This window comes from Semicossyphus pulcher, unplaced genomic scaffold (genome assembly GCF_022749685.1).
Source record: "Semicossyphus pulcher isolate SPU_LCO1_2020_fin unplaced genomic scaffold, fSemPul1.0.p SCAF_11, whole genome shotgun sequence".
NCBI classification, from domain to species: Eukaryota; Metazoa; Chordata; class Actinopteri; order Labriformes; family Labridae; genus Semicossyphus; species Semicossyphus pulcher.
Window position 1 is genome coordinate 10,117,932 of NW_027211615.1, and position 19,458 is coordinate 10,137,389.

Sequence of the window (19,458 nt, forward strand, 5' to 3'; positions counted from 1 at the left end):
GTTTTTTTTCCTATGAGTCATTTTGACAAACACATTTGTAGAAGTAGGGCCCAAGTTTAAAAACACCGAACTTCTTCTTTAACATCCTTAAAAAGTGTATGTTTAATCTTAACACTCAATAATCTTCATCCTATTCTAACCACTGCATTTCCTGCTGTAACAACATGTGTTTTGTGATGTTTAATTCCCTTTCTCCCACTTTTCCTCGTGCATTTCTCCACCCGTGTTTATATCAAAGCCTCCCTGCGTCTCCTTAACTCTAGTCAGGGTCAGCCATTTGCTTTGTTCTACAAAGGTCTTTCATTCTGTGGATGGTATCATTGCAGGTAATTTTCAGAATGAGCTCATTGTAGTAGCTGCTGCTTCCTCCCCCTCCTGCGTCTGCTATCACTCTCCGTGCCCGTCTGTTCCTCCAGCGGCTTTGAAGTGAAACTTCAAGCACAATGAAGCACATGCATAATGAACTCTTACCTGTCAAACCAGCTTCTATCCTCGCTGCTTTATTGTTTCTTGTTATGTTGTTGAGATAGACAGCGAGGGGAGAGCCAGACGGAATTTGTAATTGGGACAGAAAAAGTTTTATGGTTAGCGCTGGGACTGATATTGTTGAGAAAGACGATATCTTAAGGTTAATGGAATGACAGTATCGAAAGCAGAGGATTGTAGTTTATTATTCTGGATGCTTCTGTCTGCAGGCGCACTGGGACGGTTTGACAGGACGTGTTCTCTTCAACAAGACCAACGGACTGAGGACAGATTTTGACCTTGATGTCATCAGCCTGAAAGAGGAGGGGCTGGAAAAGGTGCGTCTTTATTACGCCTGAAAGTCTGAGTTTTGAAGGAAAAGGAAGTGTGCGTCTGAAAGCTTCAACCGTTCAAATAAAGACAGGACAAGGTGATTTTGATTGACACTCTGTGTTTGTACAGATTGGAACATGGGATCCTCCCAGCGGCCTCAATATGACTGACAACCACAAAAGCAAGACATCCAACATCACCGACTCTCTGGCTAACAAATCCCTGCGTGTTTCCACCATACTGGTACATAAATATACACACAGGCAGCTCACGCACACACACACATTCAGCAAATACACACAGAAACTGCTGAATACAAAACAGACACAGTTCTAAACTTGTTTATTTTCCGCACATAGGAGGAGCCGTATGTCATGTTTAAGAAGTCTGACAAGCCTCTGTACGGGAACGACCGCTTCGAGGGATACTGCATCGACCTGCTGAGGGAGCTCTCCAACATCCTGGGCTTCCGCTACGAGGTGCGGTTAGTGGAGGACGGGAAGTACGGAGCGCTGGATGAAGGCACGGGCCAGTGGAACGGGATGGTGCGGGAGCTCATGGACCATGTGAGTCAGCTGAAATCATATATTTTAAATATATTGTTTAAATATAGATAGACATGTTCAAGTTTTCAAGGCAGATAATAGGCAGAGCAAATAGTGCAAGCATATATCCTCCAGAACAATGAGGTTTTTAGAGCTCATTTATGGCTGTTTTAACTTAAAAAGATGAACATTTAGAAAATGAAACACATAATAAATGACATGATTAACCACAGTCTGTTAGTTGGCATGATTAGCTGAAGAAGATCATCCTGTGCAGAACCAACAGGACTGTAAAACTGGCTGTTTGATGATTTCCTTGCAGGGGTTATGAAATAAATATCTCAGAGCTGGCTCTTATCACCACAGACAGCTTATCTTCCTTTCAGATGGGACACATTTGTCACAGATTAATCCCAAAATTGTTGCCTTGGCGACTCACCTGTGACACTGCATAAGAAGGATCAAACATATAACCTGTAATAATCTCTTCCTCCTACCTGCTAATCTATGTGATCGGATGACCCCAGCTCTTGTCTGTCCTCCGTCACGGCTCTTCCTCTCCGTACATATGGAGCCGAGCAGCTGTGGACAGAAATCAGATGTTAATTCAATTGATTATCTTTTATTGCTGGACTCAAACACCTGCCCCTCTCCGCCCTTATTATCTCGTTACAGAAAGCCGACCTGGCGGTGGCTCCTCTGGCCATCACCTACGTCCGGGAGAAGGTCATCGACTTCTCCAAGCCCTTCATGACGCTGGGGATAAGTATCCTGTACCGCAAGCCCAACGGCACCAACCCCGGGGTCTTCTCCTTCCTCAACCCCCTCTCGCCCGATATCTGGATGTATATTCTGCTGGCTTGCTTGGGTGTCAGTTGTGTGCTGTTTGTCATAGCCAGGTAACATGCCAAACCCTCCCTTTCCTTCCCTCCATCCTTCTTCCACTTCCTTCCTCCCTACCTGTTTGCCTGCTTTCACTAACACGCAGCAGTTGCCCCCTCCGGGCCTGAAGAGGGGAACTCATTCAGTGAAAGTTATCAAGCTGTGACTCGGGAAGAAAGCTCTCCTGCAAGAGGCATTCAATTCCTTTATTCTCAAAAGACTTTATTTATGTAGATTTGGTTTGAAACTAAAGAAAATTAAAGCCCAAAACGTAACTTTAGAGGAGCAAACCAGCGTTTGTGCTTGTTTTCTTATAGATTAAACTTCTGTAGCTTATTGGAGCTTTTAAATCTTTGTTTTTGTAAGAGTTGCCTTAAAGGGCCAGTTTGCTTATTTTCAACCTCAGTCCTGTCATGCTATTACGGGGAGCTAATGCCATTATGGTAGGAAACAAATGCAATCTCTGAGCCATTGCCTTCAGTGAAAACGTTAGTATTTCACTCCAGCGTCTCTCGCTGGGCCGTTCCTTTCAGAGAGAGGGGCGCAATGCACGCTGGGTGTTGTAGGAATGTAGAATGGGTGAAACCATGAGCTGTTTTGAACAACTTTCTCCACAGCTATGGCACCAATTTCAAATATTGCTTCTATTGATTACAGAGAACACCAGCTTTGACTGACAGCGGCTTTTTCCCGGGGGCGAGCTGCTCCTTTAAGAAACAACTGAGCGTGTAGGCTGTTTTTAAAAAGATTAACTTAACGGCAAAACAACGAACATATCTCCGATTTCAGAGCCGCCAACCAGCTCTTGAACTCACCACAGAGAAAAGTTTTAAAATCAATCCATTGTTTAAGCCTCATTGTCTTTCAATTCTGAAGTAGCTTTGTTGAAAAGAATAAAAAAAAAGGGAGTAAAAAGCAGGAGCAGATGTTTCATAAGCGACTGTCACTGTGAGTACAGCAGCTAAAACAAGCACAAACCCTGGTGTGGAGTTTAAATCAGCTGATTCACACTTTTTCAGGCATATTTGAGCAAGCATCAGCACCTGCGAAACCAACAAGCGTTATATCTCTCTTAATCAGCTGTGAGAAATGCACGAGCACAATGCTGACATTGTACAAGAACAACTCCTCCAAATATCTTGTACCCCTCTAACAGCCCCTCGATGCATGACCGATGCAGAGAGAAGCGTGTTAACCCCGGGGCTCCTCTCCTTCCTCTGAGAGATCCTGGGAGGTTTTGGGTTTAATGCACATCTCATCAAATGTTACCGGCAAAATGATCACATCCGAGGAAAGCAGCAACTGTCACCTAAGTTAGTTCAGAATATGCAAATTTTATCCCCTTTGTTTCCACGCTTGGTCGGGGTAAGTGATCAGCATGCATTATCTTGATATTCTTTGTGTAATGAAATGGCCTCAGTACTTTTATTAGATTATAACGCTCTTGTCTGAGTGCATGCATTGTGAGCTGTTTTTTGCACAGCGTGGCAATAAATACTGCTCGGGACCAAAAATGTTCAGCAGAGTTTAAATGTGAGGTACAGTGTTTTCTCCACTTCGCTGAGCTGGTTCTCTCATAATTGTGGTATTGATTGCACAGCCGCCGATTGACTGGACAATCCCCTAAATGCAGAGTATATTATTTTCTTTTAATCCCCTGCAAATAGAGGGAGCCGAGTGCGCTTATGAAGACCCGGTTTTGCACAATAAAACACTAAACACCTCAATCTCAAAGGGGATTCACGCCTTTGATCAGCATCCCACACGCATACTCCCTTTTTCTTCTCCTCCGACTAAATAAGCGATCTCATTTCAAGCTCCAGAGAAATACAGTTTCTCGCAGCTCTGTGTGGTTGAATTGATTCCCTTCTTTATTAAAAAAAACAACTCGGATCACACAACCTTTTCCAGTGTAGGAAATATCCACCTGCATGGTTTTAATTGCATCATAACATGTTTACATGTAATTACAGGCTGTCGCAAGTCTTGGACGTCTCTGATTATAACACCCCGTCCAGCAGCACGGCCTCTTCAGGAGAAAGGCAGCAGATCTTAAAGTGCCGGCCGGCGTAATTGAATCCAACAGACATTTAATGGAAGGAGCGTGTTGTGTTATTGTGGCGGGCCGGACGAGGCGAAGGAGAGTAGGAAGGATCTTTTTAGAATTCTGCGTGCACTTCAACATGTCCCCCGTGCTCGGCGTGAGGAGGTGACCTTACGTCTGCATGTTGCACGTCCGCCTTCCTTCCTGGTGATCGGTGTGCAGAACACGGCCCGCAGGAATACAGAGCCGGCTGCAGGCAAAGGTCATACAGAGGATCCGCATCGACAGAAGACACATGTAGACGCTCAGAGGGACAAACACAATCCAATCAGGAGCTTGTTGTGTAGATTTACACGACCTCACCTACGGCGCATATCGCATCTCACCCACAGTGTGCCTCAAGCTGCAGCTCGGCGCTCCACAACAACATAAATAAACCATCAGAGAAAATATTTGATTGAGCCAATGCAAATACACTGTTACTGCCGCAGACAAACGCACACCCACACAGCTATAGAGGCACATGCGCAATATCCACACGCCAGAGGCTCGCTACACATTAAACCTCACACACACACACATGCGAGCGCACACACCGCGCTGCATACCGCATGCAGCTCCTCCACAAGGCCATTGTGCCGTTTCAGTCGCCTGTGGTTTCAAGGAGACCGAGCTCATTGACATTCCAGCAAATCAGGCATCCTGATGGGGTTGACAGGAAGAATTATAGTGTGTCATCACAGCCGTGTCCACGCTGGCTGGATGATTCTCGGGGGATTGGAAAAAGCTGTGAAGGAGGAGCAATAGGACCGAAATGTTGCTTGTAAAATCAGTTAATTACGCTGCAGAGACGGATCACATGACACATCTGGATGTGGATCTACTGCGCTCAAATTGCCTTTCTATAACATTTGGTTTGGTAATGTGAAAGTGCCGCTCTGTGCCTTGTAAACACCGTCTGTATACGTCCCTGTGCGTCTCTAAACAGCATCATTTCTATGCAGTCTGAACCTTTAAGATAAATATAACCCACGAGCTGATTAGCATGCAGCGTGTTCGGGGGGGAAAGCTCCCTAAACGCCTCACCTGACGGGGCCCCCGCAACTCTGCATAAACAACGCTCCCTCTATCTCCCACTTCGGCACAAACTCAATCACTTCCCGATGCTTAACGCTAACCCAATCACCCTGCGCTAATGCCGTGCCACTTTTGTTTAGGATTATAAATGAGAAATGTCCACAGCTGACCTGAAGATGCTGACAATCAGCCGAGTAGGACGGCTCGGGGTACAAAGGGGAGGTTCGGAGGGGGGCAGCGAGGCAATCGAGGGGGGAAATGAGGTGCAGGGAGAAGAGAAAAAGGAGCTAGAAGAAGACGGCTGCTGCAAAAGCAAAGAAAAGAGAGGGTCAGAAGTCTCGAGTGTGGTGTCGGAGGAGGATATGGCGCCCGCAGAGTAACGGTGATTGCACTTGCTCGGGGAATCACATAACGGCTCCTGAGTCAGTGAATCCAAATGAGCTCCAAAGATCATCACGCTCTGGGACATTATCGCCAGTGACAGTGTTATTCCAGCCTATTGATCTGTCCTCACAATAAACTGATGGCATTTGAATATGCCAATAAGTTGATCCCTGCGAAAGCCAGGATGATTTGCTCTGCAGAGGCTCCGACCCCGAGGCGACGACGCAGGATTTCTATACATCCCCGTCCTCTTTGTTCCTGCTCACAGCGTCTTAAAATGTATATTTATATGTGCCGCTTAATCCGCTCTTTCCTTCCCGCTAACGCATCTGTGTCTGTGCTCTCTCCTTTTACAGGTTTAGCCCGTACGAGTGGTACAACCCGCACCCGTGCAACCCCGACTCGGACGTAGTGGAAAACAATTTTACGCTGCTCAATAGTTTCTGGTTTGGAGTTGGGGCTCTCATGCAGCAAGGTAGTTGCCTCCGCCTGTGGCTGCTGTTGCTCTGTGGAGCTGGAGCTCTCTATATCCCACTGTCTCTGAGGGTTGGGTTGTTTTATTCAGGCCAGCGGCAACGGGAGAGATCTCTGGGGGTCCACTGGCAGAGAGGCGAACTGAGAGTAAATGTGCATGTAATGGGTTTTTAATTTGATCTACTTAGCTCACAGCAACATGGAGTAAACCTATATGTGTATATGAGAGGGACAGATTCAAACAGCACTTAAAGTTAAAACGTGTTACTCTTAAAACTACTAGTGAGATGTATTCGTATATTATACAGTTTTTATAATAATGCTATAATACCCAGTGTCCTCTCCTCTTGCCCTTGGCCCATCAGCACCTAGAGACCAGTGGGGTGTGGAGTCAGGATGTGAGGTTACCTTGAGTACATGACTCTCTGGCCCAAACAGCCTGTCACTTCTCCGCTCTGTTCTGAATCCTCAATACTGAATGTGTTTAATTTAATGTGACTGATTCGTGCAAAAAGGAGTTTTTTTCTCCTGCGTTATTTAAAGCTCTCACTTGTGACCGAGAGAAGATAATTTCACTTGTTTGAAATCCAACAATCATCCTGTTTCGAGAGCTCTCTCGGCTGATTTCTGCTAAAGACGAGAGGCACATCTGCCTCAGCTGAAATCCTAAAGAGACTTCTTGAAACAACTTTTTTTTAAAGGATAATCTTCTCGTATTTGTTCAGATAAACTTTACATTCATACACCAGATCAGATCATAACGACGTCTTGCTGAGATGAATACGTTTATCAGTGTAACGCCTCCCTCACACCAGGCTCAGAGCTCATGCCCAAGGCCCTGTCGACTCGAATAGTGGGAGGCATCTGGTGGTTCTTCACCCTCATCATCATCTCCTCGTACACGGCCAACCTGGCCGCCTTCCTCACCGTGGAGAGGATGGAGTCGCCCATCGACTCAGCCGACGACCTGGCCAAGCAAACTAAGATCCTGTACGGGGTGGTGGAGGACGGGGCCACCATGACGTTCTTTAAGGTAGCTGGGTGTGCCGCGGTCTTTGAAGAGTCGTGTCCTTTCTCATCAATTAAAGTTCAACTCTTTCGATTCAGTCCTGGTTTATTTAATGACACCTGCAGGTACTTTGTTTAGTACTGTAGTAAGCACTCTAAGAGTAACTAGTGTCTCTGATTACTTAAAAACACACATAGTCAGTCAATAATAATTGTGCTGTAATTTTCATGAGCATGGTGCAAGAAGCTTCTCAACAGCACCTCACAGTAAAGAGACAGAGGCCAATGAATCCGACCCCAACCATGCCCAGCAGAGGGGGGGAAACTGGTGCAACAATTTGCAGCCATGTGCTGAAACCAATGACTGTATAGATGGACGACTCATTTCCATTTGGTCTCAGTGAACGAAATTGAAGCCAAAATAGCCGCCGTGACATGCGCTGCCATCTTGCCATGGTGACGTCATTCGGAACCAGACTTCAGATTATCTCTCTCATGTACTACTGCACGTTTAAAGTGACAGTTTGAGCAAATATGACAAAAAGTTAGTTTTAATAATGTTACTTACTGCAGCTTTAAAGGATTATTTTATTATATTACGTCGATCAGAAATGGAAAAGTACACTGGCAACTCCATATTGTGTCTGGCCCTCCGAAAAGGCAAGAAATTATATATTTTATACACATTTAAAACTATTTGATAAGATTACCATTAAAACAATAATCAAAACCAGGCCTTCCATAGCCTAGCTTTAACCTCTACAGTTTGTATGGCCAAACTTATGAGCGTAAAGTTCCCATAGCTTTTACCATTCTTACCACTGATGCATCACATCTTATTGCTGTATCCACTTCTCCCTGTTTGTCTCTGATTGGATGGTTGTGCATCCCACCTCACTGCAGCTTTTGGAAATATGCCTCCTTGTCATTTGCTAGCAGGAGTAACGGGAAGGCAACTTCACTCAAAGCAGAGTCAGAAGAGAATTGTTTTCCCCTCTGATGTGGGCGGGACTTATATAGTGCTTTTCTAGTCTTCCGACCACTCAAAGCAGTTTTACACAACATGTCACATTCACCGTTTCACACACAGATGGCAAAGGCCTAAGTGCCAATCTCCAAACAGGATCTATGCCCATTGATACACTGATGGCTCTGCCTTCGGGAGCAATTTGGGGTTCAGTGTCTTGCCCAAGGACACTTGGACACGTGACTGTAGCCAACCCTCCGACGACCAACTCTACCACTGAGCCACAGCCGCCCCAGACAACTTAACTGAGCAATGTCTTTATAGGAGTCAGCTGTGACTTTATACTTTGTAGATATATTGAAAGGATGTGTCTAAAATTTGCAGACCATGAATAGTATCAAGAAGGGGTTTGATTTAATAAAATCTTAAGGGCTATATCTTGATCTTCGCTGCAGGATTAAAGGTTGACCACCATGTTTATTCCTGACACCACTTCCATCGTCACTCCTCTTGTGTCCTCTGGTGTCTCGTAGAAAACCAAAATCTCCACCTATGACAAGATGTGGGAGTTCATGAACAGCAGGAGGCAGTCTGTGATGGTGAAGAACGTGGACGAGGGCATCCAACGCGTCCTGACCTCCGACTACGCCTTCCTCATGGAGTCCACCACCATCGAGTTCGTCACCCAGAGAAACTGCAACCTCACGCAGATCGGAGGCCTCATAGACTCCAAAGCGTACGGAGTGGGAACACCTATGGGTAAACAACCTCTTTTTAAAGCAGCTCCTTTGTGCCGCCTGCAGTGCTGTGAAAAACTGTTGAAAAGCTTTCAGGTGTGGGAGAGATACTGCAGATACTATGTGACAGATAAAGGTATATAGTTTGGATGATGGATAAGCTCTGGGAATGGAAAGGTTGACCTTTATTGATGGGGTCACTGGTATAATGGTTCAACAGCGCGAAGTGTAAAAGGTTTAGCTTAATGAAAAGCGAATGGCTTGAGGTTGAATTTATGGATAAGGTTAAAATGTGCCGGCGGCTTCAGAAACAGGCGCCATCTGAGCTGCAGCCTTCACGGGCGTGTGTTTTTTTTTTCACTGTAACGATTTTCTCACAGGATTATTTACAGGGGAGAGAAGCAAACCTGGGTTAACCAACGCTCACAGATACTTTTAATGGCGTGTTTTAGCCTACTTTGGAACAACAGAAGGCGTAAGATTGTGAGTGCAGAGCAATCACAGAGCAACCCGAAAGTCAATTCAGTGCAATTCCCTGTGAGTCACTCGACACAGTGTGAATTGTATCTGACCATTAAAGCAGAACAACAAAGCACTTCAGAGAGCCGAAACAAGCACTAAGAACTTCTTTAAAACTGCTTATTTGATCCAACCCCGACAAAAATACAATCTGACGTTTTTAAACTCCAGAAGAGAAAGTAAAACCATCACAACCATGATTACTTTGTTATAACATACATTTGCTCTTTTCCCACTAACTGTGTTATGAAAAAAGTTTCCCTTATTATATTATAATTAAGCAATATCACATGAGAGGGAGCTGTGACGCAGATAATGATGATCACAACATCACAACCTCGAACACTTACACAAGCAGCAAATAATAGTAACAATGTTTTGCTCCAAACTGGACCATTGTTGCCAAGCAACCCAAACATGCTCTTACACTGCGTCAAAGGCTGTCAGTTCTGAAGGCTTCACGTGCAGCTGACAAATGCGTCCTCCTTTTCCCGGGCCTCGAAGGATCCATCGGGCGCATCCTTCGCAACCCAACGTATCCTGAGATTTATTGCGCGCCAATTCAAACCAGATGGCGGACTCTCGAGCAGCCGAGGAAGTTTTTGGTTTCAACTCAATCGAATAGCTAGCGATACAAATGTTAAAAAAATGAAAGGGCCTTGAAACAAATTATCTTTGAAATAATAGGTTAAGTTACATGATATTAGTTGTGCTAGCTAGTTAGCCCGCTAGCTACCTGTTGCTAGGCGACAGGAGTGATGTTTGGTGATGCAAGGGTAAGGGCGGGAACAGAAATCCTCCGTAGACCAGACCGTCTCATTTCAGTTCGGCTTTAGCGGTCTATGTAGGCTATGAATGACTCATCCTCCGTAAACCGCCTCCTTTGAAGGCTGCAGCCCCAGAATTGAGACACAGCTTAAGTCTACAGGTCGCCACAGATCAGCTGTGTTTTATCATCATTAATCTGTTTGATTTAATTTATCATCAACCAGTGAAATAAGAGTGTGCTGTGTGATTCAGAGGAACCAGCTACATCAATGTAGACGTACACGGTCTGATGAAATGTTAATTAACGGTATTCAGAACACCTGGCTGAGGCGGAGTGATACACAGAGTGAAACGTCCCAGTGATCAGCACTCATGGAATGCCTCTTATCCAATCAGATTACTTGGTCAGAACTAAGTGTTATATGTATAGAATATTTACTGTATGGTTTTAAAAACATTATTTGATTTATTATCTGTTTATTTGTTTAAACTACTATTTTAGCTTTAAAATCATTTATTCATTTATTTAAGTTGTAAAGGGACCATGTACAATATTTAACATTAATGTTGCCATTTGATGCAATGTAGCTAGGTTAGCTTAAAGCTAATTTTCAGCAATTCTTATCGTCTACCTTACAAATAAATCAAGTTTTGAGAAGAGAGATTTCAGCAAAACTGCAATACAGCTTTGAAGCCACATGCTGCCAGTGAAAAAAATAGATCCAAAAGCATTCAAATCTAAAGCCTCTCCTCAGTTTAACCTTGATTTATTTGTGACATGTTGAAGTTTAACCTGGGTTAATAAACATTCAGCCAACACCCCGGGCACTTAGCAAAAGTTGGTGATAGTTCCAATCGCGGTGTCACGGAGGTTAAAGCGTTTATGACGAGGCCACGGAGAGCACTGCGACCAGCCGTAATCGCCACATCCATCATCAGCGATATGAGGGCCATCAAAATACGGAGGATTCATTCAGGCCATCCACATCTGGACCCGGCTCCCGCTGATGAGTATGGGGCAGTTATAGATCTGCAGGGATGCCGTGATTGCCGCGGCTGTAACAAAGCCGAGGTGATGCTGTGAAATATAGTCCCACTGTGGCTCCGTAAGTGCAGGAGCACTCCCACTGACGCCCTTGAGATGGACACACAGACCTGGAACGTATTTCAGGTCTATTTCCATTCGTGTGGTAATAGAGTGCATCAAATATATGACCGCAAAATATATCCCGAATCACTTTAATTCAGCGATAAGTGGTCTAGTATTCTAATGCATAAAAAATAATGGTTAAAAATGTCCTATTTCAAAGTTATTAGTGCCCACTAACTCATTTCACTCTCTAATTCTGGTGTTCATTGCTCAATATTTCAGGGATAAAGCTGATCACAGCCTCTAAAATGTGTCTAATGTGATAGAAGAGGTCTTGATAGTTAATCGCTTCATTAATTCAAAGTGAGTTCTGTTTTCATGGCAGAAGTTTTCTCACAAGAGAAGGAACATTTTATGTTCTTAGAAGGTGGATTTTTCCTCCTTGTTTCTTTATCGCAAACACCATGAAGATCATAGGGGAATATAATTAAGTGCATTTACTTAAGTACTGTGCGTAAGGTTCTTTTACTCTGTGTCAAGTGTGGAGCACAAACAAAAAGGGAGAGGACCAAATTGCAGACTTCCGAATATTTAGTAAAAAATTAAAACAAAAGGCTTAGTTAGTAATAAAGTACAGGGAAATCAATATCCTAAAGAAAACGACAAGGTCCAACAAAAAGTCCATTGGACGTAAGGTTTCACAGGGAAAGATGAAGGCAAGGCAAGTTTACTTATATAGCACATTTCAGCAACAAGACAATTCAAAGTGCTTTACACAGAACAACAAAAGCAAAGAAACACATCATAAAACAAGACGTTAAAAAGCAAAATGAAGATAAAATAAAAACAGCAAAAACAGAAGCCAAAATCTAAAAAAAATAAAGACGAAGACGAACTGGTACCGAGACAGGGGAAGACAAAGACTACACTGGGGAGGTGAGGGTAATCAAGCACAGGTGAGACAATCAAGGAACAGGTGAAAACAATTAGAGCGGGGCACATAATCAAACAAGCAGGAAACACACAAAGGCAGGAAGTGGGTCAACACGGGAGACAAGGGGCCTTTCTCAAACCACCTTCTCCCTACGCACTTCCACTGCGTTTGCGCGCTCGCGCGGAGGCTCCATTCCAAACCTTTGAGCGTAGAGTGGGAGTGGGTTCACCAGCGAGTCTGCACCGATGCTGACTTACTGACCAGGTGCAGCGCTGTGTTACGATCGTCATGAGATGAGAGACGTATATTAAAGTTCTGTGTTATTACCCGTACAAACGAGAACTGCCATTTAATAAATTAAATGGCAATTAATTTTAACTGTTTCAGTAATTTTTCATTTAAAAAAAGCAAAACATTTCATGGTTCTCAGGATTTTCTGATTTTCTCTATTAATTTATTTTAAGATAAGATGATAATCCTTTATTTGTCCCACAATGGGGACATTTACAGTGTTACAGCAGCACAGTGGATAGTGCAACATTACAATAAAGGGCATATATAATAATGAATAGTTTTGAGGTTTGGTTAGTTAGTTATACAAAACAAACATATTAAGGAGGCATTTTAAACAATCAGCAAATTAATCAAATAAATGATCAGCAGATTTAACCTCAATGGAAACAATCATACAGCAGTCCGATGCTGAACAGGAAATTAGCTCCATCTCAACCGACTACAACAATAAAAATGCTGCTTACATTAAAATGCATGAGTAATTATTATATATTATATTATATCTTTCTTAAGGGCCACTTTCTGCATCAAATAGTTTTACTTTTATTACCGTAAGTGCCTTTTCCTGTTTTATCCTTTTATAATATTGTAAAAGAAACTCTATAAAAAGCGAAGGTCCGTCATTAAAGTAGAAATATAAATGTACTTCTGCGTCAGTGAAGCCATTTTAATACTTCCTCCACCTCTGATGAAGACTTCACTCTTCAGGTCGACTGCCAGCCTGTAACTTTCTCCCTGCTCCACACTGTTTAGCAGCTTGTTCCCGCGGGAGCTGTTACAGCAATAAACCAGATCAAGCCGCATAATAAGTCTTAACCTTGTAGCACACGTTGGTTCTCACACGTCCTGTTCCCAAAAAGGAAATGCGTCATCTAAAGCGATCGACTTAAACTGAGATCACATTAATACTAGAGGCCAGACAGGGAGCGAGTGATGGATGTCCTCTGGTGCTGAACATCTGTCAGGTAGTTGTGTATGCACAGTGTGTCAAGCACAGCGTTTTACCATCCGCCCAGGCCCCGCTCTCCATATCCTCCTCTCTGAGGACCCATCCTATTAGCATTTATCCAAGGACTGCTTTGTTAGGCCATCATTAATCATTTGAAATATGAGGGGAGCCACAATCAGGGGACTCGCATACTTGATAGATCCCTCATCTTCAAATGAAGCAAGCATATGCTTCTCACATGCACGCGGTACATGTACACAACTGCGTATTCAGAGCACCGCATAACTACGGTACATGCACAGACTGAAAGCATACATGTATGTACTCGGCTCTGTCAAAGGAAAGCACAAGTACTAAAACCCCCAAAATACGCTGACAAAATCACAGGACTATTTATGATCAAAGAAGCAAACAGTGATGTGCTTTTCCAAAATAACAGAGGCACTTTGTGTAATTTTCAGGTTTTATATTAATGTCCCCTTTGTCAGTCTAAATACAGAGAGACACAGAGATGAAAGGATGATGGATGGCAGCAGATAAATGATAGATGAGACGGAGAGGGAATCAACTAAAGGGGCTGACAGGCAAAACTGTATGAGAGCAGCAGACTAAGTGATGCTACCTGGGGCCATTTTTTGTTGATTCCCCCCTTTAGAGTTTTACCACAAAATGCTCCCACATGTTTGTAAAATCATTTCTGCTATGTCGGGATTATAAAAATGTACTGTTATACTGCTGGTTCTTCTCTTTTAAGTCACTCTGAATAACCAAATGAGCCAAAAAGCCTGAAATGGAAACCAGGCTTCAGTACGTATTCCTTCTCTAATCACATAAATACACTAACAAGCTTTAAAAGCAGTTTATAAATGAAACATGAACGCTCTCGGTGAGTATTAATCTCTCTTGGCCTGGTAGGGACAGAGTGTACATGCTGTGCCTCGCTTGGCCCTGTTTTGTGTCACACACACTGTGGATGGGAGAAAGAACACGACCCCACTCGGGTACTCTGAAACGATTACTCCTCCTTTGATCATGCCGGCGCCCGCTGCGCCTTAATGCCTTGTTGCTAATTCTGGCGCCGTCCCACTGTCTGGATTTGGGTCCTTTTGACTCATCATGCTATTAAAATGCATTAAAACACAAAACCATATCTCAGATACACAGATGTAATCCCAAACATACCCCACTGTGCGCACGTGTTCATACACAATTTATGGCGTAAGCGTCTGCTAACGGCAGCTTATTGGTGCTCCATATACAAAGCCACTGTCTGGATTTGGGTCCTTCTTACTCACCATGAGATTACAAAATGCATAAAAATACACAGCCCTGTCTCTGTTACACATATAATCCCAATAACACACATGTGCAGACGTGTTTTTCCTTTTTATAAGCGCCATTTATGGCGTAGGAAAATGTATGCTAACGCCAGCTAATCGTCAGAACTTACAGCCGCTCGGCACACAAAGCTACTGTCTGGATTTAGGTCCTTTTACGTATCATTAAAATGCATAAAAACACAAAGCCATATCTCAGATACACAGATATTATCCCAATAACACATGTAATGTTCACCTCATTGGGCTCTCTAGTTTTCCTTTTTAAATGCACCATTTATGGCATATAGAAATGTATGCTAACAGCAGCTAGTTTGTCAGAACCAACAGCAGCTCTGCACCCAAAACTACTGTCTGGATTTGGGTCTTTTTACTCATCATTACATTAAAATACATAAAAACACACAACCATATCTCTGTCACACATATAATCACATGTGCAGACATGTTTTTCCTGTTTATACGCACCATTTATGGCGTATAAAAATGTATGCTAACACCAGCTAAGCATCAGAACCAACAGCAGCTTAGCACACAAAGCTACTGTCTGGATTTGGGTCCTTTTACTCATCGTTACATTAAAATACATAGAAACTCACAACCCTATCTATCTATGTAATGTACACCCCACTGGGCTCTTTAGTTTTCGTGTTTATATGCACCATTTATAGTGTCTGAAAGCGCGTGTTAACGGCAGCTAATTCATCACAACCAACAGCAGCTCGGCGCACAAAGCCCGGCCTTTGTTGCCAACTCTCTGTGCATTATAATTCACAGACTGCGGAGAGGAGTGAGACTTTTGGAATCACTCAGTGAATATAGGGATTAGTGGGATTTGAAGAAGGACTTACAAAAAAACTCCCTCTAAGCAGCCAACAATAACATGACAGGTTATATGATCACATGCGAGCCGCACCGTGTTTCATACACCCACCACCACCAGTTATATACATGCCCGCCCAACAATGACTTTGGGAGGCGTAATCAGATTTTTTCATTTCTGGCTATTATCCGTGTTCACTCCACGTCTCCTGTTGTGCTCCTCTCCCTGCAGGCTCTCCGTACAGAGACAAGATCACAATAGCCATTCTGCAGCTGCAGGAGGAAGGGAAGCTGCACATGATGAAGGAGAAGTGGTGGAGAGGGAACGGCTGTCCCGAGGAGGAGAGCAAAGAGGCCAGCGCTCTGGGGGTGCAGAACATCGGCGGGATCTTCATCGTGTTGGCTGCAGGACTGGTGCTGTCGGTGTTTGTGGCTGTGGGGGAGGTCCTGTACAAGTCCAAACAGAACGCTCAGCTGGAGAAGGTACTGCAGGCTTTTCTGATGCATGACGACAACCACAGCTTTTCCTATTACACAGATTATATGTATCTTAGTTCATTCATCAGTAACTGTATTCATGTGTTGTTTTTTTATCTTAATAAAAATACCTACCTATTCAACTTTGGTATGCTAGCCTTGAACTATATAAGTAGGGTCATTTGTTTTGTTTCAGTTGTGTTATTATTTTAGAGCTTTTATTAGGGAATGTCTGGTCCCCATGTCTGTTCTGTGGTTATGCACTCAGCAGAAAAGGGTTAAAAAAAGGGACAGCTTTGAGATGTGTTAAAGTCCCTCTTAAAACAGTACTCACAGCGCCGTATGCACATGAGTCATTGGTTACTGTAATTGTTCCTGCCCGCGAAGAGATCCTCATTAAGTGGCGTTAATTGCCAAAATAACAGTTAGACAAAATAAGTGGATATTTAAAGCTCCTGTGAGGAGTTTTTCACTGGCTATGAAACAGACTGAAATTAATACTCATTACTCTCTATGAGCTACAAAAGCAAACCAGAGCATGAGCAACAAGATTGATTATTTCTATATAGTTATTTTTGATACCTGAAACTGCTGGCGGCGGGGTAGGTGTCAGACGAAGCGATTAACTGCACGCTGCCTTTGTTTTCATTTTCCAGGGCAGTGAGTGATACATATGACTGTTAAAGAAAGCAGGATGAGATTCTTTGTTAAAAACCACCATTAAGCATGTTCAGGCCAAAATCAGGAAAGAGATAAGAGGTACGGCTTTGTCCACAGGGGGCGCCAAAATCAACACAAACTGAAAGTTAGGAGGAGTTAGCCTCTTTTGTACAACAGTGTTTCCTTACAGAGCTACAGTGGAGCGTTTTAATGAAGTAACAGAATATTGTACTAGAATGAATCATTTTGGCAGCTATTTTAGATTTAATCTTAGTCTTTAGACAAAAATGCTCGTTAGTTTAAGTCACATTTTAGTCCTTTTTAGTCCAGTTTAAGTCGACGAAAACTCAAAACAGGAGTCTCTCCGTCTCCCGTTACTACAGTGCATTGTGTTAAATAAATAGAGTGTGTCCATCTGTTCTACTTTTTCCAACCAAACCCGTTGTGCCGTCATGTTGTTGTCAAGCTGCTGCTTTGGGACATCATCACCTGTTTGGCTGGGTCGGATACAGGGGTGAACTGCACACGCCACTCAACCAGTTCAACCAGTTAGAGGACTGAACTGCTGGTATTTTGACGGATTAGAGGCACAGTGGGGGGAAAATATGGGTTTTAAATGTGCGACAGCCCACCAGTAACATTTTAGTCCTCTCTCATTAACGAAAAAAAAACATACGTGTTATCAACGATCTTTTTTTAGCTAGTCAAAGTCTCGTCTTCGTCATGGAAAAAAAGTTGTTATTGATCATTTATCGTCTTAATGAAAGCTGAAAGTGTCTTTGGTTGTTAGAGTATTCATTCGTCCATCGTCGACTGCTAACGCCTCATATTAGCCTCGGCTGAGATGTACAATGATCTTGTAAGTAGGCGGTGAGTTTGCTACGTTCCAGACGCTCTCTTAGCCTCTTAAGTCTAAAAACTGCTACCAGCCACCACCAAACATACAATCTCACTCTGTGGGAGGCTCGATGGTTAAAACTTGCTCGTTTGACAGCCAATGAATCAGCCACGGGTGTAGACTGTTTGGCTTTGACAACTTGTCGTTTGCCAACCCCTCGCTCCTCTCCAGCTCCTCCCACCACGGTCACTTCTGGCGCAGGAGGACCAACATGGCGGCGGCCAAGATGCTGAACTTCAGGCTTTAAAAAGGCAGTTGTCTGTTTTTTATGCAGTTTATGATCAGGATGGAATCTTTTCACGGCCAGTATGGACGAGGAGAGTAATTACAGCAGCCAGTAAATATTTTGATGTACGTATGGGAGTGTGAGAACTGTTTTTAACACTTCAGATAAACGTATCCTTTCATCCTGAGATTTGTGTGAAAAGAGCCATTGAGCATGTATACAGTGCAGCAGCTTTTTCTCCCCCCTCTGGTTCTGTTTCTTTCTAGCAGGGGACTGAATATGTTCCAGACTCTTCTATCTGCGCTCTATTTTAGGACTGAGTGCACATGATTCATCACACAGCGTGGCGTGTGTATTTTAGTGCACTTTAACTTGTACAATGACGTTTCCAGATAATTGTGAAAGTCCATTTGATGGCCTGTTTTAATTATTTACATGTACAGAATTAGCGCGGCGCGGCGGAATGTTACTTTATTGCAATAGTAATTAGTTTTTTGCCTTTTTTTTTGTATGTTTTCGAGCACGTCTGAGCTGTCGTTAATCAACAGTCGCAAGACTGGGTCACAATATTCAGATCATTTGCAAACGCCACCGTCTCTCGGCTGCCATGGTGCGAGTAATTTACATACTGACAACAAGCCTCTCCTTCTCTATTTTCCTCCCCTGTCAACCTCCTCCACCTTTTTTTTTTCCTCCCTTCATTCCTCCGTCTTTCCTCCATCACTCTAATCCAAACCCATCATTGTTTTTCACCATTTCTTTCCCTCTCACTCCTCCTGCCCCTTTCCTACCTCTGTAATCACTCATCTCGGCGAGTGTACAAAATATCTCATTCATTCGGCTGAAAAATAAATGTAAATATGGAGGGAAAAAACAAAAAAATACCTGATGCATAAGCCACCTACGGATATCCATCTCACACACCTCCGCTCACACACAAAGGGAGAAATAATAGCTTCGTACTTTACTGCTCTGCCTCCTCTCTTACATCTCCTCTCCTCCCACACCCTCCAAGAATGTGAATTACATCCTGCATAATCACAAAGTGAATATATGGGAATTGGTCTTGGCAACATTGGTGCACCAGCGTATTGACATTTTATAGGATTTCACAGCACATACATAATGCGGGCACAACAGAGGCTTTTTATTGTGGACGTTACATAACGCACGTCCCCGTGCGAGTGTGATTGATGCTTTAAAGGAAGGTAGCATTTTTGGATTTAATCTGCTGAGGTGGATATCCTGTTCTTTATTTTATATCTTTGCGTTTTTGTTTTGCATTTCCATCATTTGAAGTGTTCAATGTTTCCCTTTGATCTCTGAAACAGCATTTGTGTGATGATGAAGCCCAAAGAGGGAAAATCTGGGACACAACAGGCCTAAAAATGGAGCCTTGTTCTTCAAAAGATAATGTTTAGGAATCACATCGACGGGTCAGACTTATTATTTGCTCTGCCTAAAGTTGAAACATATTATTTTATTTGTAAAGGGACCGTGTACAATATTCAGTAAATGTTGTCATGTGATGCTTCGTACCAGAGTTTTAATCCGCAGTCCCTCGGCAC

General features: G+C 43.3%; 1 protein-coding gene across 2 annotated transcripts in view; it reads left to right on the plus strand.

Annotated features, from left to right (window-relative positions):
- Nucleotides 1–19,458, plus strand: part of LOC138585378 (glutamate receptor ionotropic, kainate 2-like) — a 77,025-nt gene that overhangs the window by 51,568 nt on the left and 5,999 nt on the right. For both annotated transcript variants that reach the window (XM_069657687.1, XM_069657688.1), the window contains exons 8-15: nt 696–803; nt 928–1,041; nt 1,158–1,364; nt 2,019–2,242; nt 6,087–6,205; nt 7,020–7,237; nt 8,713–8,938; nt 15,862–16,112. In XM_069657687.1, the coding sequence (XP_069513788.1) occupies nt 696–803; nt 928–1,041; nt 1,158–1,364; nt 2,019–2,242; nt 6,087–6,205; nt 7,020–7,237; nt 8,713–8,938; nt 15,862–16,112 (1,467 nt within the window). The remainder of the gene's footprint in view (nt 1–695; nt 804–927; nt 1,042–1,157; nt 1,365–2,018; nt 2,243–6,086; nt 6,206–7,019; nt 7,238–8,712; nt 8,939–15,861; nt 16,113–19,458) is intronic.